This window comes from Bacillus rossius, chromosome 11, assembly GCF_032445375.1.
Source record: "Bacillus rossius redtenbacheri isolate Brsri chromosome 11, Brsri_v3, whole genome shotgun sequence".
NCBI lineage: Eukaryota > Metazoa > Arthropoda > Insecta > Phasmatodea > Bacillidae > Bacillus > Bacillus rossius.
The window spans coordinates 5,397,928-5,424,364 of record NC_086338.1 but is presented as its reverse complement, the minus strand read 5'-3'; the positions used below and the strand labels follow the sequence as shown (position 1 = coordinate 5,424,364).

The 26,437-nt window shown below is 33.7% G+C and overlaps 1 protein-coding gene and 1 long non-coding RNA gene across 4 annotated transcripts in view; one reads left to right on the top strand and one right to left on the bottom strand.

The window, feature by feature from the left end:
* LOC134536598 (uncharacterized) overlaps window positions 1-2,364 on the top strand; it is a 121,849-nt gene extending 119,485 nt beyond the window's left edge. For all 3 annotated transcript variants that reach the window (XM_063376373.1, XM_063376372.1, XM_063376371.1), the window contains one exon: window positions 1,370-2,364. In XM_063376373.1, coding sequence (XP_063232443.1) covers window positions 1,370-1,515 — 146 coding nt within the window. In that variant the 3' untranslated portion in view covers window positions 1,516-2,364. The remainder of the gene's footprint in view (window positions 1-1,369) is intronic.
* LOC134536600 (uncharacterized) overlaps window positions 1-26,437 on the bottom strand; it is a 68,416-nt gene that overhangs the window by 29,662 nt on the left and 12,317 nt on the right. The window lies entirely within an intron of this gene.

Genomic DNA, 26,437 nt, shown 5'->3' with positions numbered 1-26,437 from the left:
TTATGCATACCACAAGCGGTTTAAAGTCAAAAAGCAATTTTTATATATTTTTACCTTCATCAAGCTCTCTCATAATTTGTAGTCCAATACATGGTAAATCAATAACAACTTCATCTTCATATGAATCTTCATTTCCAAACAAATTTCTAACGATGTCTGCTATATTTTCCGCCATCATTGTTTAACAACAAATAGCGTTTTCTTCGTGTATTAAAAGTTACCGACTCTTTTTGCCCTCAGGTCAACTTGCTCCCAACTCTTTCAACTCCCGAGGAGCACGAGAGACCTCGAGTCAAACAAACCTATTAATTTTAAAACATTTATGAGAATTCATTATCTTCCGTGATATTCTGCTAGTCTTTCATTCGGTGAACGGTGATTTTTTTTTTACTGTAATTATTACAAGTATGCAATTCGTATACTCCACATACAGTTTTACTTCAAAATATATACATAAAAAAAAGGTTGTACTAAGACTGAAAACGTCAGTAACTTAATTCAACGATTATGTGGACACTTAAAGCTAGTGGTCGTATTACTGTAGGTAATCAATTTCACCGATACTTGTAGAAACTGGTCGCAGGTATACCCGTGAAATTTTGATATCGGTGAAAAAGTAACAGGTATGGATTTCACTGCCCACCACTATAAACTAATACATTTTGCGGCAAAAGTATTATTGTGAAACTTAATATTCATATCGCTTTAAAATTCTGACGTTTCACGGATATTTCGTGAAACAAGAATATCGAGAATAGTAAGAAATCAAAATAGGCATTTGGAAACACATTTGTAAGTGCTTAGAATGTAGTTCCAAAATCATTATTAAAATTTAGTGATTTTTAGTCATTAACGAAATTCAAGTACCAATTTATAGCTGTTTACTAATGAGAAAATATAATGAACATATCCTTTTATACAGTGTAAAAATATATAAAATTTTGCCTTTTTTTTTACTTTTGTCCTCCCAGAACCTCAGGTAATTGTAAAATATATGCAAGTGGCCTGAAGGTAAATTTAATTGAGAAGGCCTAGCCTAGGTGATTACAGGAAACCATGGCAACCTGACTTCAGGGTGGCCAGACCGGGATTTAAGACCAGGTCTTCTGAATGGAAGTTCAGTGTATTTCCACAATGCCTCTTACATCCATTACTGCCAGAGCTCTTTGTTCCATTTATTAGAGTCGGGAGTTTCCATTTCTGTTGTATCTGCTCTTGGTGTATTTATTTGCAAGCGTAAAAAATTCTTTGTTAAATGTATGTCTCAGAGAAACTTATAAGGAGAAATTAATTTTTTTTATAACCAATCAATGGTGGGTTTTTATTTTGTGTACTAATCATCTAAAATGTTCGTTTCTGTTTGTCGCAGCATGGAGCTCGCCCGCAGTCGTACTTCCCTATCCAGCCTGCGTAATACACGCGTCCTACCTGCTAGCCGCCAAGAACGCGTCCATTTGTGAAAAAGCCTCACCCGCCAACAATACTAACTCATTAATTATAATATGCAAAACATAAAAACATTACATATGCGATAAAACAAAATTTGCTGCTGTCATAAGCCGAAGAAAAAGAATCAATTTGAAATATAACATAGACAGATAAATCTAAAATGGAGTTATCGATAGTAATGTTTTAATAAACAGAATAATATATGTCGTATTACACTAAATACGTGTTCTTACTGACAACCGAATTTAAAAATAAATTAAATTACTTTTTTTTTCTTTTTAAACCATAACCGCATAGAAGAAACAATACTTTTGATAAAATTTTTTGCATAACTATACGACAGGACTAAAAGTACATTGTACGTAATAAGTATTTGCTTATAGGAATTAATGCTGCAGAATATACGAATAGATTCAAATGCATAGAATTTAATATATTGTCAGATTTATTTGGAAATATGCATGTAACAAAAGATTGAATTTGAAATGAATTATCTGTTTTTAACTACAAATATAATTTTATCATATCTCACTTTCATTCAAACTTAAGAGTGTCATTTTCAACAACAAAATAGCCACAACTACACTTAAAAATATTTTAACTTGATACTTATATTGTATAACTTTTGATGAAATTAAATGTTAAGAGGTTCATTTAAGTTTGTAAGGAAACATAAATACAACGTTCAAAATAAATAACAAAAATTTTGTGTAGTTAGGAGCTCCGCGTCATGCAAATAAAGGAAAGTTAAACTTTTCAGTATACGGCTGCAATAATTATAGAAGAAAATGTTATTTATTCTTTACTTTTAATTCCCATTTGGAGAAAATAAATCGAAAAGTGCTATACCGAAAGTATAAAGTTGAATTTCAATATCGCTTGTCAAGTAAGTTCAAGAACAAAATTAAAAAAAAAGAAAATTTGTTTTCTTGAATCTACTTTTTTCAGAAAAGTATACATACATACAATATTATTATATTATAAAAATAAAAATTTTTAGTCCTTAAGTATAAATTACTGAAATATTTTTTAGTTAATTAATTTTTTCATGCGAAGAAATATTTAATTGTTAAAATCACGAGAACATAATTTATTATATTTATGTATTCCAAAAGCTTATGTTAAAGATCGACTATATGCTATTCAATTTGCCCAAAAATTTTACTGAAATAGGAGAGCATTACAAAAACACAATTTAACTAATGTAGGTATTATAACAATAAGTTATGTTCATAAACTATATTAATGGGAAACAAATATTTATCATTTAATGATATGCAACTATTTTCCTTTGAGGTAAAAATTGAGGTATATTTAATGTAATAAGTAAATCCTCTCATAAAATTTACTGAAACTAATATTCTTCATTGTCCGTCATATTATGATTCCAAACAGTTTAAATCAACTGAAACATGAAATAAAATAGTAAGGTTAACCATGAGGTGTGGAAGAAATTAGAGATTACTTTGTAAAATGTTTTAAAAATTTCTCATGAAATATTGTGATTATTATGTTCGTACATAATGTAAAAAAAAATTCAATACATGAAATTCAACACATACTTTGTATTGCAAGTTATTAAACATATATTTTAAAAACACATGTGCGTATCTAAGTCGAATTGTTATGTAATACATGATGAACATTGCCGATACAACTTCCCTTACAAATAACTTTCACCCAAAGATAAGGCCGCGGACAAATTAGGTATACACACTGGTCGCACGAGGAGCTGAAATAAGTCATATAAGAAAGCCGGCCGGAGTAATTTTTTTCAAGCCAAAGCTAAAAAGTAATGGATGTTGTTTGTCTAAAGCAGGCAGTGAAATGACATACAAGTTTACAGAATAGCCATATAAGATCTTTGACGCTTCTTATCCCGTCAGTGGACTGTACGCGAAGAACCAACTGCATCATGGCCCGCCGCCAGTTTTATACTTACGTATGAATACACTTGTAAACGTTGGTTTGTATATTGTGTGTTGTGTATGTTGCCGACATCGATAGGTATTCTTTGGCAGCTCGATGTGGATTCATTCGTACACGTTTGCGCTAAACACGACATATGTTTACATGTATTACTTAAACGGAAATATCTGGTAATAAAAATAAATGAAAAAAAGCATGAAAGGTTAAGGATTATTTTTTTTCAACAACAAATAATTTATGGTTTAACTGCTTTGTGTACTATATAAAAACAGAACAAACTTTCAAAATTTCAAAATTTCTTTGATTATCCGTTATAGTTATGTTTGGTTTTAACTCATAAATATTTAAGTTGATTGCCAACGTCACGAATGTACAATAATTTATTTCACACCGCTCCGGGTTGCAGGTAAAGAAACAGGCGCGCAATTTGATCAGAAACGCGTTCTACTTATTCAGGCCCTTTAATTGGGCGTGACGGACCATGTGCCAAATATGTAACAATTATAAGTAGGTGAAGTATAAAAAAATAAAGAACTTGAATGCAAAATAATGCATCTAACAAAAATAATTTGCAAGGTTCTTTCGTGGATGTTGTAATGTGTGGGCAATATTTACTTAATTTTGGTTTTTGGATAAATTAACTGTGGTTTAAATTTTTTTAATAATTTTGTATAATTGCTGTAAAAAATTTATTTCCTGCCCTTATTAATTAATTGAGCTGTAAAAATAAGTTTATCTGAAAATTTACGTCATCTTTATTAAACATTGCCACTAATTATACTTTTTAACTTCAAAATGGTTTTTAAATTTTGTAATTAATAACGTACCATCCATAACTACATATGTGAGCGATCGGTCACTGACCTCATCTCCAATCCTCCTCGTGATTCCTGCGCCAGGAGGAACATTTACATAATTCTGACTAGCTTATTTAATATAGAACTTCCCTAGTTTTTTTTTTTTTATCATTCCATGAACATTTTTAAAACAGTGCAGACAATCAGATATCTATCTAACCAAAAAGCATAGCAAAATGACATTTAGTTTTCAAAATACGATTTTTCTTTTAATTTAAGATACATTTTATATGAAACCTACATTTTTAAGTATCAAAACTTTTGTAAATAGTTAACCATTTGGTTAATACCAGTATAAAATTTTTCCCCGGCGTTGTAAGATGTGTAAAATCATTTTGGAAAACTAAAATAATTTTAAAAAATATTGGGTAGTATAATAATTGTTTCTTGAATTTTTATTAAAAATAAAAGGAAAAACAATGAAGTGTATTTTCATGTTAAAAATTAAATATAAATTTTGTCGAATTAGCTAGCGAGACTGTAAAGCCACCAATAAATAGTTTGTAGGACAACTTTCAATGTGTTGATTGATAGTTTCAATACTTTATTTCGTAATACATGATCTAGTATGGTAAGCTTTAGGGTATTTGTAGTTTAAACAAAAGCGATGTTTTAGAGATACACGAATATACACACAGAGTAAGTCGAGCACATGGTACTGTGGCGAGGCACACTAAAAGCAATTCTGAGAATTTATTTCGGTCACGGGATTATCTTTTACCGGTGCCGGTTGTGGGTTGTCTCCCTCTCACGCACGCACGCACACACAGGTAGCCTGACTCCCCTCCGGGAACGGGTTCCTCCACCACGCTACCTGAGCTGTGGCCTGCGAGCTGGCTTCGCCGAGCGGCAGCACGAGACGGTGGAAAACTTTCAGGATTTGCGGAAATTGTGGAAAAGATATCTCGGAATTCAAAGCGATGACTATATGTTTTAAATACATGAATTTCTTCAGAAAAAAATTATCTTTTTTTCTAGACTTGTACTTTTTTTCTGTCATTCTCCTAAGCAGTATAAAATGGCCCTAAAGTTGGACAAGTTGGTGATTTTTTATTTCATATTTTGATAGAAAAAAACAAAAATGTAAAAGTATACAGACAATTTGTGTATTATCTTCTCGTGGGTGAAAAATTTTCAGATTCGTAGTGTCGATTAATAAAGTCCCATCATTATTTTAAAAACATAGTGTTCCGCTAACTTCTGAAGCTAATAGGGAGGCCCCTTAAGCCACGCCTCTGCCTCTCTCCCCCCCTGTCATAGCAGCCTCTCCCCCCTGCGGAGTCGTTGCCTCTCTCTTCCTCTTGCCGCGTCACTGCCTACCCCGTAGTGATGGGCAGAACGGATCTTTTGACCGAATCGGTTCTTTTGGATCAGTACCGTGAGATGATTCGTTCAGAACGATTCGTTCATCTCGGTCAATTCGTTCTTTTCTGTGTATGGGATCTGGCTCTTTTATCAGGTGTCGTAACTCGTTCATCCTTTAGAGTATTACGTACGTGTTTTTGTATTTGAATTTGAACATTGCTTTCCGTAGCCAGTGAATCACAGTTGCATATATGAAACAAGATTATTTATATTTTATTACTTTTTAAGTTACAAATATTAATATATATGCTATTTACACTCTAGTGACAGTAAAGTGTTTACATGTAGACCAACACATTTAGAGAAAAAAGACAAAAATTTAATACTACTGCAATTCAGTATGAAGAGAAACAAATGAAGTACATTAATTAACCCAAAAATGGTAAGTGTGAACATTTGTAGTTACTTTCCCTGTTATTTTTTAATTCATACGGTTTTTTTTTGTTTTTTTAGTTTTTTATTTCCAAATTTGTGTATGTGAATGTGAAAAAGCAATATTAAACCACTACTTAACAGTTGACATTTTCAGGTATAGATACTTTTCATGTTACCCTATTTTATTTCATCAGTTATCGTTTGCTCTTGTGAACATGCGCACGCTGTGATTACTAATTCTTCAGACTCCTGACGTCATGAATCATTTTACGAACGAATCAGACCGGGCGCGTGACCGGTTCTCTCATCTCATTCTCTCGTTCTCTCATTCTCTCCGCGTTTTCGTTCTTCCGAATCTTTCAAGGTACCGGCTCTCAAAGAGCCGGTTCTTTACATCGCGAACGAATCGCAAGATTTCGTTCTCTCAAAGATTCGTTCTTTTTGAACGAATCGTTAACGAACGACCCATCACTACTACCCCGCCCTTCCTCATTAGAACAAAGACGCACGAATTGAATAGAACACAAATTTTTGTATTTTTGTTTTTCCTCGCATAATGTCCGCACCCCATTTTTTTGGCCAAAAATGTGGTCAAATTACTGCGGACATTACGCGAGCGATTACGGTATGTATAAGTTTGAAATATGTTTACAGTCATTTGGGGAAATATCAATTTAAGTTTTTTGAAGAAAAAATGTGTTTTATCCTACAGTTAGTTCATAATATTTGCGAACGGGGTCATTTAATGCAGAATTAAGTTGCTGTGTTGGTCAACAACTATTAAAGATATAATATTTTTTGCACTAACCTATTCCTTCTTGAAGACGTGCACATATTGTGAGTTATTGCTTACCTCTTTTAAAACTTATTAAATATTATTTTGTTTATCAAAAAAATTTCAGAAAATATCAAATACGGTAACCCCTATTAGACATTTATTTTAAATATGAAATGTCATCCAAATTATTTGTATTTCTTAAATTGTGTCAGGGGATACGATAGCTTAGAAAAAGTGTTTGCATAATGTTTTCCTTGTGTTATGAATACATGAAAAATAGCCATGACACTTTTTGGACTTTATATCAAATCATCATTAATATTGTTTATCGAATAAACGCACTTGCCATACAGTTGATATATTAGTGTATACATTTTGTTTTCTAATAGTTCAATGGAAACTATTAAAATCATATTTAGGTGTTACAGGGATTTAAACCCAAGATTTAATATCTTTATTATTTTATTACATTTTAAGGACTCAAAGTAACGTATTTTTGTAAGTCTGAAATTGCATTAGTTCTTTTAATTATTCTTACAATGGGGAAGATTAAAACATTTTTATGTATATTATTTTAAAATCTGGTTTTTGTTGTGTGTATGATGTAATTTTGATGTTGAAAATTATGGCGGTAAAAGTGGCTATATGTAATATGAAATGACTTTTAAAAATTTTGTAAATAAATACTTGAGTCACTTTCAATGGTAAATTAGAATGCAGATCACTTTAATGTTAATAATAACTTTTTTCTGGACATTGCTAGCTACTTTGATATGTGCTACTTTGATAAGATTGTCAGAATGATTGTGAATTACCTTAAACAGTTCGAAGGATATGATTTCAGATTGTTATAAAACAAGAATAAATCATTACAATGTAAGATTTTTTAACTTCCTGGCTAGGTATTTTTTTTTAATTTATTTGACCGTTCCACTAGTTTAAATATGTATTAAATGGAGTCATTGATTTTTAAAAATAGCATTGTTTTTATTGAATTACTAAATTATCAAAGAACCGTAATTCAAAACCTTTTTATTCATAGTGCCAATAAATCTAATTATTTGTGTGTTGATACTTAGATATAAGAATATATGGGTACGTAAAAATTCGAATTTGTACTTCTGTTATTTTAGTATCATACAATTTATTTTCACAACAGAAAACTCTTTGCCTAAATAAATTCTTTATACAATGTTAGGTTAAAATGTAGTTATTAAAAAAAACTAAAATCAAAAGGAAGTTATTTGGGTTTTTAAAAAATTAACTTATTGTACAGTGCTTCATGTCGTAATTGTTTTTATAGAAACTGTGAGACTTTCTAGATAAAATTTTTTGTTAATTTTTTACTCTGCAAAAAGAAATTGCTTGATACAAAAACCTAAAATCCTTCTGTGCAAGTTAACCGAGCTCCTGTAACAGCCAGCACTGCCGCCTGAAGGTCGCCTCGGCGGGGGAAGGATGGCCTACTGTTGATGACGTCACAAGGGTACGCACAGGCCTGAAGTCTAGCAGTGTTGCACAGACGCGCACATTTATATATTATATTCAAACCACCACCCAAAATGAGACCAACTGTGTCGACATCCAAGCGATGAACTGAAAATGGCGAATGACGAGTTCTCCTTTCCGTTGGAAGAAGTTGTAGCAATAGGCCAATCACAGAGACCTTTACAATTGTGGCCAATAACAAGTCACTTTACAGTAATGAAAAAAAGACCTTTATTCCTTGTGATTTCTGTCCAACAGGACTCTTTCCACGAGATCGAACACGAGTCTTTGCTCTCACACTATTATTATTTACTGTATTTACTCGCAGAATAGTCTCACCATGTATCAGTCTCCAGTGTCTCAGCTTATTGACGCGTAAGGAACACTGCAATGATAATCCACCGTCCTTCGTCTATCTCCTCTCCATATTTTATGGCCCTTTTGCTCTCCCCAGCACTATCTAACAAAACAAAAAATACTATTTGTTACACCTGTTTCCCTTCCCCGTCTAATGTTTATTTTTTTACCCCTACCCTTCCCCAAGAGAGAAAAGATGGTACACGATTACACTGTCAATTCTTGTCAGTTCCTTCAATAAAAACAAGCACGGCCTTTACAGCAGTTGCATCATGAAAGCATCCAAACATATACAGTAAGTCCTCGGTTTACGTCGGAGTTACGTTCCTGAAAACCGCGACGTAAATAGAAACGACGCAAAATGAGCCATGTTTCATGCCACCGGCCGACCACGGCCCAAGGTCGGCCGGAAGCGCTGGCACACAGACGTGACAACGGGCAATTTTATCAGCAAATTACAACCCACAGCTTGGGAAACAAGTCCAACTAGTACTTCTCAGCTTTATAGAATGGTTATTTAACCATCTGCTTTATTACCTTAATTGATTGAAATATAAAAACAGATATATAGTCGTTTGGAAGACATCTTATGAAGAAAAAATCATAAATTGCAGTGAGCTGATACTGTAGGCCTACTACAAACGCATTTAATCACGATAAAGTTAACAACGGCACGTTTAAAACTCCGGCCAATTCAATGATATCATAGCGACTGAAGTGTAGAGCTGTAGCAAACCGTATGTATTCGTTACTGAGTAACGGGTGCGGCATCTAGTATCGAGTAACTAAACGTTACACACGAATGCATTTCGTTACTCGCATTTTTCGTATGTTTTACGCATGCGCACGCTTATTCGTTAAAAAAAAACGATGTTTGTTTATTAAGAAAAGTATAATTTGGAAATTCGCCATCCAAGTTTTTTACTGTTTATTAAAGGTATTGTGTGTGTAGACAAAGTTTTAGATTTGAACAGAAACAACGTAAGAAAGTATTTTTTACAAATTATAAATATGTATGTTTTTGTTTTTTATTATCGCGTATTTTCACGTTTTTTGTTCTTATCTTAAAAGAGATATTATAATAAAGCTGCTCTAATGAGATTTAATTGTTTCTTGGTTAACAAAAGCTGTTAATTATCAAATACTTTTAATTGTTTATATTCGATTTATTATTATTTACGCGACGTCATACTGTACGCGTACGAAATACGACTCGATTCGTTGCTGTTACATAACATAGAATGTTATGCGGTATCAGAAGTAACGAGTAACGATACGAAAGTAACGAGTACTAATTGTTATAGTAACGAATACATACGGGTACACTTTTTTTAGTTACTTTTACACCTCTACTGAAGTGCCAAGGAGTTGGACGAAAAGGGGTAGGAGAAAATGCTGTGTCGTTGCGGGAAGTAGATAACACTTCTACGTGCGAGATACGTGGGTGGCCGAGCGGGCGGGCTGGTAGTATGGCATCACCGCGCGGAGAGCAGCGGAGAGCAGGAAGCGTCCCTCATGATGTATGATAAGATAAAGCGGTGAAAGTGTAGCTTACGCTACAAAGCATAAATTAACTACCGAAGGAAACAAAGAATTATAAACGAATTATATACAGTTTTTTGGTTAAAATAAAGATTTACGGTCATTGTAAACGACGTTAATGTGAATCGGCGACAACTTAAATTGAAACATGAGTACTCAAACATTAGCGACGTTAATCTGAAACAACGTAAATCGGTACAACGTAAATAGAGGACTTACTGTATATAAATATTCATAAAACAGAACATTTTGTAATAAAATTATAAACTTCCAAGATATAAGCATATTTAAAAAAAAATTAAAAAATTTGAAAGGGCATATGTACGAAATTCAAAATATCATCAAAAAGATTCTCAGAAATGGAAAAATTATCACCATTTTTCGTTAAGAGCTAAACTTTTTGGGATATAAGCCTTTTTAGTTATTATAAGCATAGTTATTCATAAGGTGTCTATGGTGCCCTTTGAAAAATGAAAAATATAACAAATACTTTAATAACTAAGGCATGTTCCACCTATGTAGCTATATTTCAAATATTACTGTACTGTTATACATACATTTTCTAATAGGCTAATATCTGTGCTTCATGATAGGCTTGTCTTCAAGGTACACATATATCTACAGAGTCAGGAAGTCAGTGATGAGCGTAAATATATATAGGATAATCTTGGATTGACGTCAAAATAATTTAGAGCAGCTTTACAACTGTAGGTAGAATCATACAATTTATTGTTGTCACGTTGTTGGAATGAAAGGTGAAAGCACCTGTATCTGATTTATTAAATGTTGAAAAAATTACTGTTTACTCCTTGTGTACCATTGTACTAATTACATTCTTGGTTCTCATAAGTTCACCTAAGAATACTCGCACCTTGTTCTTCGGTACAGTTAGGTTTATTTTATTTCCTTGTTCAGAAGTCAGAACCTTCATTAACTGAGGTAATTGTGAAGAGGGTAGGTCAGCACGAATATATGAAAATCACGTAATCAAATTCAAATGTTATACAATACAGCAAAAGTAATTTATACAAAGCAAATGCACAAGTATTTCTGACACTAATGAATAAAATTATTTGTAATAACCTAAATGTTACACTTTCAATGAAAATATTAATTATATTTACAATTTAATATGCATGGGTACATCAAACAATTCTGGAAATATGTACATATGTATGTAATAGTTACGTTACAGTTCGCGGGCCTGGGTCCCCCCCCCCCCCAAATTAAATTTAACCGAAAGCCCGGTTAATCGAGGTTTTACTGTATCTTCTGAATATGAAATTATTTAATATCTGAAATAGGGTATATCTTTAACTGTGTAGTTTTGTTTTATAAGCAGTTTTTTTATTGTATAAAAAATTTCTGGAGCTGGTTTTGTATTGTATACAGTTTTCACTCAATTTCTTGTAAGGCTGATTTTTTACTCCACATCAATTGTAGAAATGGATGTAGAGAAAGGAAAAACCAAGAATTTTTAATCATACATTTAATCAAGGATTTTTAATTATAAACAATTTTTAATTATTTAGTTACTCTTTTATGATGTATTAGCCCACTTTTTGAATTTACAGTGAGCAGATTGCTAGGATGTCAATCACAATACAATGTTAGGTAGGGACCCCAGAAAATGGTGAACCACGAAACACCGCGAAATTGGGCACTATTTCACAGTTTTCACGAAATCTGCTATTTTTTCACAAAACACGAAACTTTGCGCGAAATCCACGTAACTTCCCTTACCAAGAATGTTTCCATTGGTCGGATACTGTAAATAATCTTACTATCGATTGTATTGATATCGCGTAACGAAATCGATTGTAGTTCCAACATGGCGGCAAACGTGTATATTTACGTTGCCGCTATGTAGCAGCGTTACGAACACAATTTTCGTGTAGTTGGTATTAGTTCTCAAAAATTCTAGCGCACAGAAGTGAACACAATATTTACGCTTACATAATAGTTTCATTCTGGCCGAACACAATATTTTTTCGTGTGCGTGCCACTACGGCATAAATGTTTTTACGGTGCAGCTTGCAGTAGTGTTTTTTTTATGACCTCTCGGTTACTTGGTATTAATTTCCAAGCATCTAGTTAGTAGTGCTTATTTTTGTGTTAAGATGCCGAAAATAGTTACGGTTTTCGATCGAGAACGAGAGATGAAGCAGGAAGGATTTTATATATTTGATGTTAAGGATAAGATAATAATGTGTAAGTTTTGCAATGTTTGTGTTGACTGGATGCGTCGAGACACATGCCTAAAACACGTTTCTAACGCAACTCATAAAAAAAAAATTATGTGCGGCATCAACGTCGACTACCGGTACTGCAAAACAGACGTCTATAGGAGCTGCTTTGCAAACTTCTAAAAACATAAACAACAATTTATAATTGACTTTGTTGAAATGATGGTGGGGGCAAACATACCTTTGGAAAAAGCAGACGACCCAAACATGAGGACCTGGTTAAATAAATATGTTCAAAGTACTGTGGGTCAGTATTTTTATTGCATTTTTAAAATTGTATTATTATTTTGTGTGTGCGCAGTAGTTAAGCACCATTTGGCCAATGAAATAATTCTACAGTTCATCATGCCCGCATAAAACGTTAGTTAGGATGAGTAATGTGAATGTAGGCCTCCTATAGATTTTTTACAAAAATCAGTTTTTGGGACTAGAGAATGTAACTTAGTAACCAGAAAAATGTTATAAATGGGAACTTACAATCAGGGTTTCATTGTATAAACATATACTTAATATACTTTTTGTAAAATTCCAGGTTTTGGAGATCTTCCTGTGGCAAATACACTGTGTGAAAATTATTTGCCAAAACTAGGCGAAATGAAACAAGAATACATAAAGAAGTGTGTTGAAAATCAGAAGGTCATTCTCATGTGTGACGAAACCACTGACAGGACTGGCAAATGCATGTTTGTAGTGTTGATAAAAGTGCTGTTGTTCAGTTCAGAGCAGACAATATTTGCGGGAGAAGTTAAAGAGCTTCAGGCTGCTACAGGTTCAGAGTGCACACGAGCTATTTTGTCGACTCTTAGTCAATGTGGCATACAGTATGATGATGATGTGGGAATTGTAAGTGACTCTGCTAGGTATATGACCTCTTGCATTTCCACACTGAAAGAAATACTTTCCCCTGGTGTGGTTCACATTCAGTGCTGGGCCCATAAATTAAACCTGGTTGCAAGTTTATGGAGCTCTGAACTGGTAGAACTGAACCAGTGCATTGCCAACACCAAACATGGATTCTCGAATGCGAGAAAACGAAAACACCGGTACATTTCCTTCTTGAAAGAGAAATACCCACAAGAAGAAAAGAAACCCCTACTGTTCCCTAGTCCAGTTATGACGAGATGGAACTCTTGGTTTATTTCTGCCAAGTACGTTGCCGATTACTTGGACGACTTGGTGGAGTTTTTTGGTAAGGAGGAGGAAGGAAGTAGTGCTGTGACACACTTCAAAGACCTGTCCAAAGAGAGCATTGGTGTAATCAGATGTTCAGCTGTATTTTTGGTTGAACATTTCTCTGCCACAACCAAGGCCATAACTGAATTTCAAGGGTCAGGACATGCACTTGTGCACAAACTCCATGGTACACTCACCAATCTTCACTTGCAAGCAGAGGGTGCCTAGGAGAAGAAACAAGCTCCCTTATTGCCAAGTTGCCCACTGCTGTTAAAAGGCAAAGTGTTCGTGAGATCTTGGTTGCCCTAGGATTGAAGTGCCACAGTAAACTTTCTTCTCTAATGAGCCAGGATCCTGCTAGAGAAATAATTTTTGGTTTAAGTAAATTATTCAACCCAAGACATATTGCAACCAACACAGTCGATGTTGATTTATGTGTCAGTGCCAAGAAGATTCCCATTATTGCTGAAGTCTCGGACCAAGAGTTTCTGGAAGGCTACCTAGCCTTTCAAGGCCAAGTAGTTGACCTTCAGAAGGAAATGAAGGATGTTGATGTCACCACCATATTGCTGGGATTGCAAGATCAGCACAAGTTTGTTCAAAAGTCTCCGTCTGTTCTTGCAATACCACCCTCCAATGCTGATAGTGAAAGGGCTTTTTTGGCCTACGGACACATTTTGTCAGACCTTCGGACAAATTTGAAACCAAACACGTTGAAAATACTTTTAACTCAATTTTTTGGGAGGAAACATAACTAGGAGAATTTTATTTCAGTGTAGCAGTACTTGTAGTGCAATATGTAAATAGGTTTTATAATGCACACATTAATTATTTTTAAATGAAGTGTTGAATTTGTACATAAATCATAATTTTTGTTAATCTGTATTTTCTCTTGTTTATGGTACCTATATTGACTCTTAAAATAAGATCAATGTTAATATTTTGTTGTGATAAAGTGCTTGACTGTTCCAAGTTTTTCAGCTCAAAATATATTACATATTTAATGGATTGTACAGTCTCTCCACTTCATTTTCTTCTTAAATTAATGAATTGTAATACTATTGTTTCTGTAATTAATAATTATAATTACTTTTCTTCTTATTCAGACCATACATTATTTTAATTTCCAAACATTGTAATATTACAACACAATTAAAAAAAAAAAAAAACCAACATTTGGTTAGAAACAGATGGAATTAGAGGTGGGTTGTTACAGCAATTTTCGGTATCTGTTCCAACCTGATACTGATACACTAATGTACCTAGTTACAAGTATCTGATACTTTTGTATCAGAGCAGTAGCGGTCCCAGGAAGCGACAAGGTATCAGCATTCTCGTTACAGGGTACACATCCTCCGTGCCGTCATCACCAGCGTAAAAAGGTATCGGTGTCTCTGATACATTATTTATCACGCCCGGTAATTCTCTACCTCTGTTACTCTCATGCCCGCCTGATACAGCCAGTATCAATCAGTTCAACATTCACTGCAGTTCGTCCTGGCCGTGTATTAATTACCACCATGTACATTGTTGCGTGCTGTCATGCTTTTTAGTTAGTATCTTTATAGTGAAATAAGGAATGGATAAGTGCAGGAAAAAGACTTCATTTGTGTGGAATTTTTTTACGGAAAATAATGAGTTTGCTAATTGTAATTTGTGTAAACAAAAACTGAGTTATAAATCATCATCGACTAATCTGAAGAAACATTTGAAACGTAAACATTGATATAGTATGCTCACTAATGTACGTATCTGTTTTTTTAATTTTTGATAAAATTGTAATCTTTTTATGTATGAAAACACTAGTTACTAATTGTTTTCGGAAAAAAAAGTACATATGTTGATTACATCTGTTATTAGTGTCAACTGAGAATTTATTTGCATTTTCATAGCTGTTAGGTGCACAAATATAAATATTATATCTTGTATTAATGTACTTTTTAATATTAAAATTTCATTAGTTTTATTATTGAACGAGACTGTGCACGCACTGCGCACTGAGCGTAATTTGATGTGGGACAATAACCAAACGACTCGTAACAATTTCGCTTTGCGCCTCTCCTTCAACGCCTTCCCCTGCGCTTCCTCCCCTACATTATTTCCCTTCTTTATTCCTTATTCGTCGTTCCTGCTCCCTCCCCTTTCACAAGCTCCGCCCAAGTGACCGTCATCTGCGATCGGGTTCTGCGCTCATTGGCCGTGGTGTTGTTCCAGGCGAATTCTGAACTGATACTAAAGTACTTGATACTTTTCAAGTGTACTCGTTTGCCGTTCCTGATACAGGTGCGTATCAGTGACAAAGTATCAGGTTGATACTTTTCGACCCACCTCTAGATGGAATAGACAGGCTAGGGGAACACAGGGTTGCTGTAAAGGAGACAAGACCAAGAAGAAAACTAGAAACACTAAAAACTTTTTAGTGTTTGCCAACTGAGTGCATTTTATGTTTAATATTAAAATTTAAAAAAATTTGAAGCGAAACAATCCTCGTTTGCCAATTTAAATTTTAATTTAATGTATCTCACCAAATTTTTAAACATATTTTTAGCACCGCTTGCTTAATTTTACACCGATTTTTTGCACCGCTTTTGTCATTTTTTTACACCGAAATGAGCCAGTTTTATTTACCATTTTCTGGGGTCCCTAATGTTAGGTAACAAGTTGTAAACATACCAATATGCGATTAAACTGTGCGTTTGTATACTTCATTGATAAAATACGTATTATTTATTCTTGTTATACTTTGTGATATAATTCAATTTTAAAGGCTATCATAATTTAATGTTTTTAAACATTTGTACAAAGGCCTGTGAAAATACCTCATGAAAATCACTTTTATCCTAGAGTCCAGACATCTCGTAATTAATTGTGGGATAAGATTGGAATATTTCATAATCGTATTTGGGTCATTCCATGTCAGTTCAACCACACCATGACACCCACCGTCTCAGATTTTCACGAAACTTTGCATGGTTGTTCTGTTTATTGATGTAAGTAACAATACCAATTTGTTTTGCTCTATCTCTAGTGGTTTAGATTTTACAGCCCCTTAAAGTTTACGGATTATTGGAATTTTAATCATCTGGCCGCCGTTAATTAGATGTGTTGTCTGATGGAAAAAAATTCATACTTTTTTTATTTACTAACCATTTGGTCTGAAAAAATGTTTAAGTTTGGATCAATGTAGCAGGAATAATATAAAAAAATGAATGAAACTACTAAGTTTTTATTTGGAACCATAAAAAAAATCTCAAAATGTAATTTTTATGATTATCAAAACAAAATGTAGAGTTTTACAGAAAATGGTAAATCTCATTAAGGGAAAAAGGATAATCATGAAATCTCTGTTTTGTTTATGTTCTAAAAGATATGTTCTACCACATTAAACAGTAAGATTCGTGGTTTTTTAACTCCTTTGATAATTTTTTTCACTTCAAACACAAAAATTAGTTAATTATTTAATTTTGGTTAAAAAGCTGCTTTGGCCGCTATTTGCCTGACTGTGTTTCTGAATTATATACAGATGATTAAAATACCATATTTTCCTTTTGGTATCCCACACACCTTTTTATAAAATAAATTACCTTACTTGCTGCTTCCTATTTCCCATGCTGTCAAATCCTGCATTCCTGCCATGACATCAACCTGTTCCCTTTACACTCACAAATACGAACAGAACTGACCTCAGTAATGATATTGCAGTTCAATTTAAATATAATTATTAAATTACACTACATTAGTGTGCTTACTTACACAGCAATACTCCTATGTTATTAAGGCTTACAGTTCTTGCGGTTGTAACACTGTTAGGTCATTGTAATTCAAAATTCTTCTAGATTGTCAAATTTTGATTGGATATTTGTCATACATTCTTGTGAAATTTGATAGGTTCTTCCAGTCATTGTTTTTGGCGGTTCCACTATAGCAATAATATAAGGAATGGGCACAGCACATGTATCTTCTTTCTTGGGCCAAAAAAAGGATGGTGATGGTCAGCGGGGATGAAGAAACTGTACCGTGACATCTTTTTGTTCAGCATTTATCTCATTCACCATGCCAAAGTACAGAAGCTGTCATAAACACAAGCAATAAAACTTCCAGGGTACAAATCTTCTAATTTCACGAGATAGTTTTGCTGAATGCTAAATAAATTAAAAACAATAGCTGCTTTTTCATCCTTGCTAATTCTTCAAGCCTCAATTCTTTGTGAATCATTTTGTGGCTGAAAGTTGTGAAATGATCTTTGAAGCGACTTTCCATAGCAAGGCGAGTCAATTTAACTGCTTCTTTAGTAATAAAATGGAAACTGATATTTTCAATTCTGGTCTTGCAGAAGTCAAACAGTTCAGCCACTGTTATAATTTGTTTTTCCAGAGGTCGTTTAACACTTTCCCTCCATGCTATGCGTTTTACAGTCGCATTCCGTTTTGCCATGGCTGGTCGCAAAAAATGACCACTGAGCTCTCAGTAAAAAATCTCTCTCATGTAGACACAGGTTTACGAAGTTGTATTTATTTTTATATTGTGCTGCACACCCATCACTAAAGTAATGAACCTCTTTAATGTATGGTTGGTTCTCTTCCAAAAATGCAGTAATAGTTTTTTGGATTTCGTACACCATACTTACATCATGTTTGAGGTCATCAGATATGATGCAAAAAGGTAGAACAAGCTTTTTGCCAGTTGCATCCTTGCAGTGAATGATTACAGGATGAATAGTGCATGAATCTGAGGTCCAGTGGTAACCTTGGGCTTCCTCTTGTATCGTGAAAGAATAATTATCACTGAAGTCCATTGAAATTACAGCTACATTGGAAAGAGCTGCTTCCTTTTAAATTTTAAAAGTAGATGCTTGTGATTTAGCAATGTAAGAATGAGGTATTAATTTGTTTAGTTTTTCAACTAATGTTTCTATAAATTCAACAACAGAGCTGGAACACCTTATCATTTCAGTTCGATCTGTGGAAACCCACTGACTGAACTCAATAACGTCTTCACTGTCATATTCTTCAAACTTTGTCTGTAAAAAATGGACAAGGTTATCTTTTGATGAACATTTGTCATAATGCCTTAACATACATTCTCTTGTTGCTCCTTCACAAACCATGAGCAATATCAGTTCTTTGTAATCTTCCTCTATACCGGCTCCATGAATCAATAAAATAACATTCTGGTGTATTGTGCACACGCATACTAAGTGTATGCCACTGGAGGCAGCTAAAACGCACCATTTAGGTCTCAAGAAACAGAATTTTGAAAAACCTATTTTCAAATGAGGATGCTCCCATTTAAAACTTGAGTATATCTCAGAAAGATTACACAAAATCAAATGCTTTCTCTCATAAACCTTTTTTCCTATACACACGACATCGTTCATCCCTGGCAGAATTCTACAATATTCATCACTCTGATAAAATTGTTTCACTAAATAAATAGTTTCAAGGCTTAACTGTTTCCCTTGCTTAGGGTCTGGTTCGCCAAAAAACCCTTGTCTTTAAACACTTGTTGAGCCTTACGAACAGAATAATCAGATGTGTTAAAAGTTTCCTTTATATTTTTTCTTGACCACAACAGAGAAGCTGGTATTGTATTTGAATGTGTTTTTTTCTTGATGCACCTATAATTTCCTTTTTAATAATGTTCACTAGTTTATCCATGTCTTCACTGTTCTGCAACATACTTTTTTCCAAGTTTTTTTCTTCTGGTAGATAAACTTCAAGAACAGTTTCAATTTTTGATTTTACTTTTTCATGAACTTTTTGTAGCTTTTCTTTAGCTTAACGTGATTTGCTATGATGACCAAGTGCATGTAATTTCATTGGTGAACATCCAATTTCATGAAAGGAAGAATTTAGCTCGTCAATTACAGTATTTTTTTGAAGTTGGTTTAGTTCATCTCTAAATGTTAGTCCTATAACCTTTGTTTGTCCATTCTTGTGCTCATCATTACTTTCAACCTTGTCAGCTTCTTTATCTTTTAAAAGTTTATTCCTGCAAAACGCACAAAATTTCTGACCAGGTTTAACCTTGTACCCTTTTGATAAGATGATTCTACTCTGTTGTACAGTTAAAACACAAAGTGCTGTTTTAATAACAGTTTTATGTCTTTTGAAAGGATAACAACACACCTATTGTATAAATTCATACTTCTTTAAAAACACTCTTCATGGTGAAGGCAAACAGTTGTTAACATGTTGGATTCACATTGTAATGTCAAAAGATTCAAATCATCTTCAGAAAGTTTTTCAATGCCTTGTATAGACTTGTCCTTGACATAGAGTGACAGATGGCAATCGCTTTCAGTAGTTTCTCCAACACTGCACTTTTTTTTCCATTGTTCAACAAAACATAACAACAATGCACTTTGGTACTCACTTAGTTTAATAAAAACACATAAATACTATCAATAACACTCATTTACTGAAATGCTTAATTGACTTATGTATAAGCACCAATCTTACTTATTTCATGGCAACTGCCTGTGACAGACTGACATGGAAGCTATATTAAATAATGCTGCTGTGAAGGGAAGGCAGGTTCGGACATGCACAAGGTCACACACAGCCCGCCTTGTTCTCTCTCTATGCACGGATTGTATCAGTTGCTGGTCTTCATGCTTATCTCCTGGGAAGATCTTGCATCTGGATCTGGAAGAGGGTGACCACAGAAGGCGGGGGAAGGGGTGTGTGAAGTCCGCAGCCAGGCACAAACACAAAAAAAAAATAGGTAAACTACACTGGCAGTTGTTTAGGTATTTTCGAGTGGAAAAGGAACAGGATGGTGTCATGGCACCAATGCAGGGCATTGACAGCGTGGGAAACAGGAAGCAGCAAGTAAGGTAATTTATTTTATAAAAAAGCATGTGGGATACCAAAATGAAAATATGGTATTTTAATCATCTGTATATAATTCAGAAACACAGTCAGGCAAATAGCGGCCAAAGCAGCTTTTTAACCAAAATTAAATAATTAACTCATTTTTGTGTTTTGAAATTAAAAAAATTATCAAAGAAGTAAAAAAACCACGAATCTTACTGTTTAATGTGGTAGAACATATCTTTTAGAACAAAAACAAAACAGATTTCATGATTATCCTTTTCCCTTTATGAGATTTACCATTTTCTGTAAAATTCTACATTTTGTTTTGATAATCATAAAAATTACACTTTGAGATTTTTTTATGGTTCCAAATAAACACTTAGTAGTTTCATTCATTTCCTGCTACATTGATCCAAACTTAAAAATTTTTTCAGGCAAAATGGTTAGTAAATAAAAAAAAATATGAATTTTTTTCCATCGGACAACACATCTAGTTAACGGCAGCAAGATGATTAAAATTCCAATAATCCGTAAACTTTAAGGGGCTGTAAAATCTAAACCACTAGAGATAGAGCAAAACAAATTGGTATGGTTACTAACATCAATAAATTGAACAATCATGCCAAGTTTCGTCAAAATCTGAGACGGTGGGTGTCAAAAATAGTTTTTTTTGGTGGATTTGGTATGGAATGACCCATTTATAAACCTTTTTGCATTAAATAAGTTCAAATATTAATAAAACCTTTTACATAAACAACTTTTTTCTGTATTATGACCTGACATGTTAACTACAAAAAGCAAGCATTATACAGTAAAACCTCGCACAACGAACTCCTTTATAACGAAATCCTCGGTATAACGAAGCAACTGTTAAGTCCCGCCAAATCACTATGTAATCCTATGTATTTATATCTCTAAATAACGAAGCATTTTTTGGATGCAACGCAAAAACACACGCTACAGGTAAGGTAACACGGAAAAATCTTCAAAATATTTTTGTAGGATTGTCATAAATTTTCAACTTTGCTTTGTAAATAAATTACGCTTCGGCAAGTAAACAATACTGCCGCCATCTTACAACTGATTGGCCATAGAAGTAAGAGTTACGGACGTACTGAAAAGCACTTTGACTACCAACATAAGCTATCGTACTTTGATTAATCGATCTTCTGAAACTGCCTAGAAAATTTCATCACGTGAACAATTTACATCATTTTTCTGTGAAAATGTGTGAAGGTTTATCCGTAGGTTTGTCTGACTCGAGGTCTCTCGTGCTCCTCGGGAGTTGAAAGAGTTGGGAGCAAGTTGACCTGAGGGCAAAAAGAGTCGGTAACTTTTAATACACGAAGAAAACGCTATTTGATGTAAAACAATGATGGCGGAAAATATAGCAGACATCGTGAGAAATTTGTTTGGAAATGAAGATTCATCTGAAGATGAAGTAGCTATTGTTTTACCATATATTGGACTACAAATTATGAGAGAGCTTGATGAAGGTAAAAAAATATATAAATATTGCTTTTTGACTTTAAACCGCCTGTGGTATGCATAAGCTAACCTGTACTAGGAAACTATTGCAAATATTTTGATTGTTAAATAAAGGACGCCAAATAAGTTATATTGTAATGTTTTTCCGCTTCAATGTCATCATCTATTAAAATATTACCGTCATCACCAAATGTAGCTTGATAACATATTGACTCCATCGTCAAAGTCGCGCCAAAACAACCAGCAGACGACTTGCCCTCGCAACTCTTCCTCGAGAGGAGGAGCATCGAGAGCATGACCTGAGTGACCTGAGAGCAACTTGCCCCCGCGAGTAAAACGACCATCCGCCATACTCAGACTTGCCAACTTTTGAAACCCTCAATTAGTAAAATACATAAAAAATAATAAAACACGCGTAAACTGCTCGCGGCAATTGAAAAATTAATAAACTTTCATGATATCACATTTTTTCTAGTAATCAAAATTATGTAATAGTTTTAACATACATTAACATTGTAGACCAACAATCATTCTCATTATTTACCTTTATGGAAACATTTTTGCTTAGTATCACATCAAAGAAAAAACTTCGTTCCTTGTGGTACCCTACAAATCAACAGAGTGTACCTTTGTTATACACTGATATCAGTTAACTTCCAGTAGAATCTCCCTGGAGTACTGGTAATGAAAGCAACCTTGACACTATTATTTTCAAACTTGCATCACAAAATGTTACTACTAGTAGTGGATATAATTTGGATTCAGAGTCATTGCTGCCGTCGGTCGCGACTGAAAATGCCACAATTTGTAAATTACAAACAATTTTATAGTTGCATCTGTTGCCATTTCTTTCACGATACCGTCGACTTTGTTCTTGTGCAACCAAATGTTTTTGCTACTTCAGAATTTGAAAACATTTTTCTGAATAACGGGCCGGCGTGATCCGAAACATTTAAAGGAATATTATGTTCAAACAAAAAGTTTGTAAACATACATTCTGCACGTATTACAGCATTGTCTGTGCTGTTATTTTTAGCGAACTAATCACTAACCTTTGAACTGACTGCGACAGTTTTAACATTTGCGAGATGTTTTGAACAGTTCAAGTGGAGATTGATGTCATAGCTTCCGCCGTGCCCAATGCTGATGTCGCATCTACACACTGAACAAAATTTGAACTGTGTTCGCTTGCTTGATTTAAGAATACACGGAAAATCCCGCGTGTATGTATCACGAAATGCCTGAGAATAATGCGTATCACGTTTCGAGGGCATTTTCTTCTCCACTTGATTCCACTTCCGTTAATTGTGCACATAACACGTTTTTAATAAAAAAAAACATGCATTAAATTTGTTTCCTAACCTGTAATAAACAAAATTAAAATTGGCTCAACTTTAACTGAAGAATCACAACATACGCTTATGCACGACACCATCTTGCCAAACTAACAATGCTATTTAAACTGGTTCGTGATTGGTTGTAAGCGCATCAATGTATCTCAGGCGGCCAATAACAAAAGATAAACAATCGAACAACAAATTACGTGGTTCGCTGGCCTTCGACCAATAATATAACTCAATTACCGCACTCGTTTCCACAGCAACAACACATGGCAACAGCTTTCACAAACAAACCATACAAAAAAACATTTAAGGCAGACGGAAAATACAGGTTTTAATAAACGTCTCGTACTTAAAATTCGTAAAAAATGCAGACATCCTCGTACAATCGTAAAACGGACGTGATTTTCGTACATTTTACGAAAAAATCGTAAAGGTTGGCAAGTCTGCGATACTGCTTCCGGAAAAGGGCGCCCCGAGAGTTGACAGGTCAAAAAGAGACCTTGAGTCAAACAAACCTCGTGTTGTAATGAATGCCGATAACCGATACAGATTCTGTGGAAGTGTTTCTTAATTAAAATCTGTAGGTTTAGAAAGTTGTTTTTGTAACCGTGTTGTAGGGAGAAATAAATTATTTAATTTAACCAGTTATGTATCTTGTTTAGAGGTTAAGTTTTTCTGGGTTAAATTTGTTTGCTTGTAAATAGGTTATGGTTGGACAAATCTCGTGCGGTAATAAATGAGACTTAACTTTCAGTAATTTATTTTTAGTGTTCCTAAAATGGATAAAAAAACAACGAAACTGGAAATTCTACACGCATTAGATCAGGGAGGTTAAAAAGCAGAAATAGCTAAAAGTAAATAGTAATAGGTATAACTGAAGTAAAGATTTCTTAAATTTTAATTTATTGTGATATTTAGTGTACAGAGCCTATTCTTTTCCAATATTGTGTAATATACAATATACTTATGTACTGTAATCAAATTGGATTGGTTTGCTTAATCTTCATTTACTCTGCTCGAGGACTCTGTAGCATGTATTTAAAAGTAGGTAAGTACTTTGTGTATACTGTATCTATATACTAAGTACCTACTATTACTTCTGTGGTTTTTGAAATAATAATGGCTACAGAAAAAATCCTTTGTATCACAAATCATTAGTTCGTTGGTTTTGAATTCACCTCATTATAAAGAAACCTCGCTATAACAAACACACATAATATCAGTCCCTTCAAGTTTGTTATACAGAGGTTTTACTGTAATTTGATACACAAGCAAGCATTTTAGTTTGCTATACAAGAATGGTAAATTAAATTATAATTTTATTATATCAAACTGATAGAAGATTTTAATTATGAAAGACTGATCTTACTTAATACGACTATAATAGTAATCAACACGTAACTTGTTTTTACCCTTTGGTGTTTTTCCCGTAGTCGGGTTAAAGTTTTTTAAACATTTTGTTTTATTTTAATATTTTACGTTTTAACCTGTAATGCGACAGCAAAAAGACCAGTGATGTAATTTCGTGAGTAATACATACTTAATTAAATATTATAGACAGTGACATTCATGATAAAACAATTGCTCAGTATACGGAATAGCATAAAGTAAACCCCCTTCATTATCCATGCGTACCGGCAACGCTGTGAGATACAGTATAGGCGTAGTTAATATTAGTATGTGTGAAATTTAAGGTTAGTAGTAAAGGTGAAAGTTAGTAAGAAAATGTGAGGATGAGAGGGAGGTGTGTAGTGTAGATAAGATGTATGTAATCTTGCTGTACATAATTTAAAAAAAAATTGTATTATACTTAACTATATATTAACAGATGAATATACATTACAAACATAGACTGCTAAAAAATAAAACCCTTTTTTTGGCTTCACCATAGTCGGGTAATGAAATCGGTTAAAATCTGAGTTTACAAGGTAAAATCTAGGTAAATATGTAGAGTAGCGGTATTTGCGAAAAAAAAGAAGGTTAAAATCCAAAAATACTTTTATTATATGCTCTTTCACTTCCTCTTTTCAAAACAACCGGCGGAGATAAGAAATTCCAAATACTTTAGGCGATATCGAATTTTTTAATTTTCATAGTTGGGTGATATTTGTTAAAAAAAATTTAAAAATTCCGAAAATACTTTTATTCTATGCTCTTTAACTTCCTCTTTTCATTAAACCCGGCGGAGATAAGAAATTCCAAATACTTTAGGAGATAACAAATTTTTAAATTTTCATCAAAATACCTGTGCATTCATGCGGCCACCATTGTTTCTTGTTTACGAGTATGATTTTTTTTTTTTGCAACGTAGGTGAAAAACTAAATCATTTTCTACTAATGGCAAAGGAATTGTACCCGCCTCTTAGGTGAGTTGTTAACGTTTCAAATTTTAATGTTTTATTTTTGTTATTTGGATATTGTTGCGAAAGTAATAAGTAAAAAAATTAATACTTGAGTTCCTACTGTTCATCATTTGTAACGGTTTGTTTGGTCAGGTCAGTTACATTATAAATACTTTAAAATAAACAACCATTTAAATTAATTCAGATTATTTTTAATGTCCGCTTAGTTTGAAAGTATTTATAATGTAACTGACCTGACCTGACCTAATCGACCATTTTAGTTCCTACTGTTCATCCTTTGTCCCGGTTTGTTTGGTCAGGTCAGTTACATTATAAATATTTTAAGACTAAACAGCCATTAAAATTAATTCACATTATTTTTAATGTCGGCTTAGTTGGAAAGTATTTATAATGTAACTGACCTGACCTAATCAACCATTTTATTAATTACGCATTCACAAACACACTGCAAAATAACAAAAATTGCGATGGTCGAATGGTTGCACAGGTCTTGTATTGCAAAATTAAAAAATTCAATATCTCCTAAAGTATTTGGAATTTCTTATCTCCACCGGTTGTTTTGAAAAGAGGAAGTAAAAGAGCATAGAATAAAAGTATTTTCGGATTTTTAGCATTTTTTTTTCTCGCAAATACCGCTACTCTACATATTTACCTACATACATACATACATACATAGACTGCTAAAATCATAACCCTTCCTTTTGGCTTTGTCATAGTCAGGTAAAAATTACATATAGTAGGGCCGCGACGTCTTGGCGGGTCGACTCCCTAGAGCTCAGTGACCTTGTAATCGACACGTCCCACCTTGCCTGCTCCGCAGATAGCAACGGCCTGGAAGTCTTCATGCCGTTCCGAAAACATTGGTC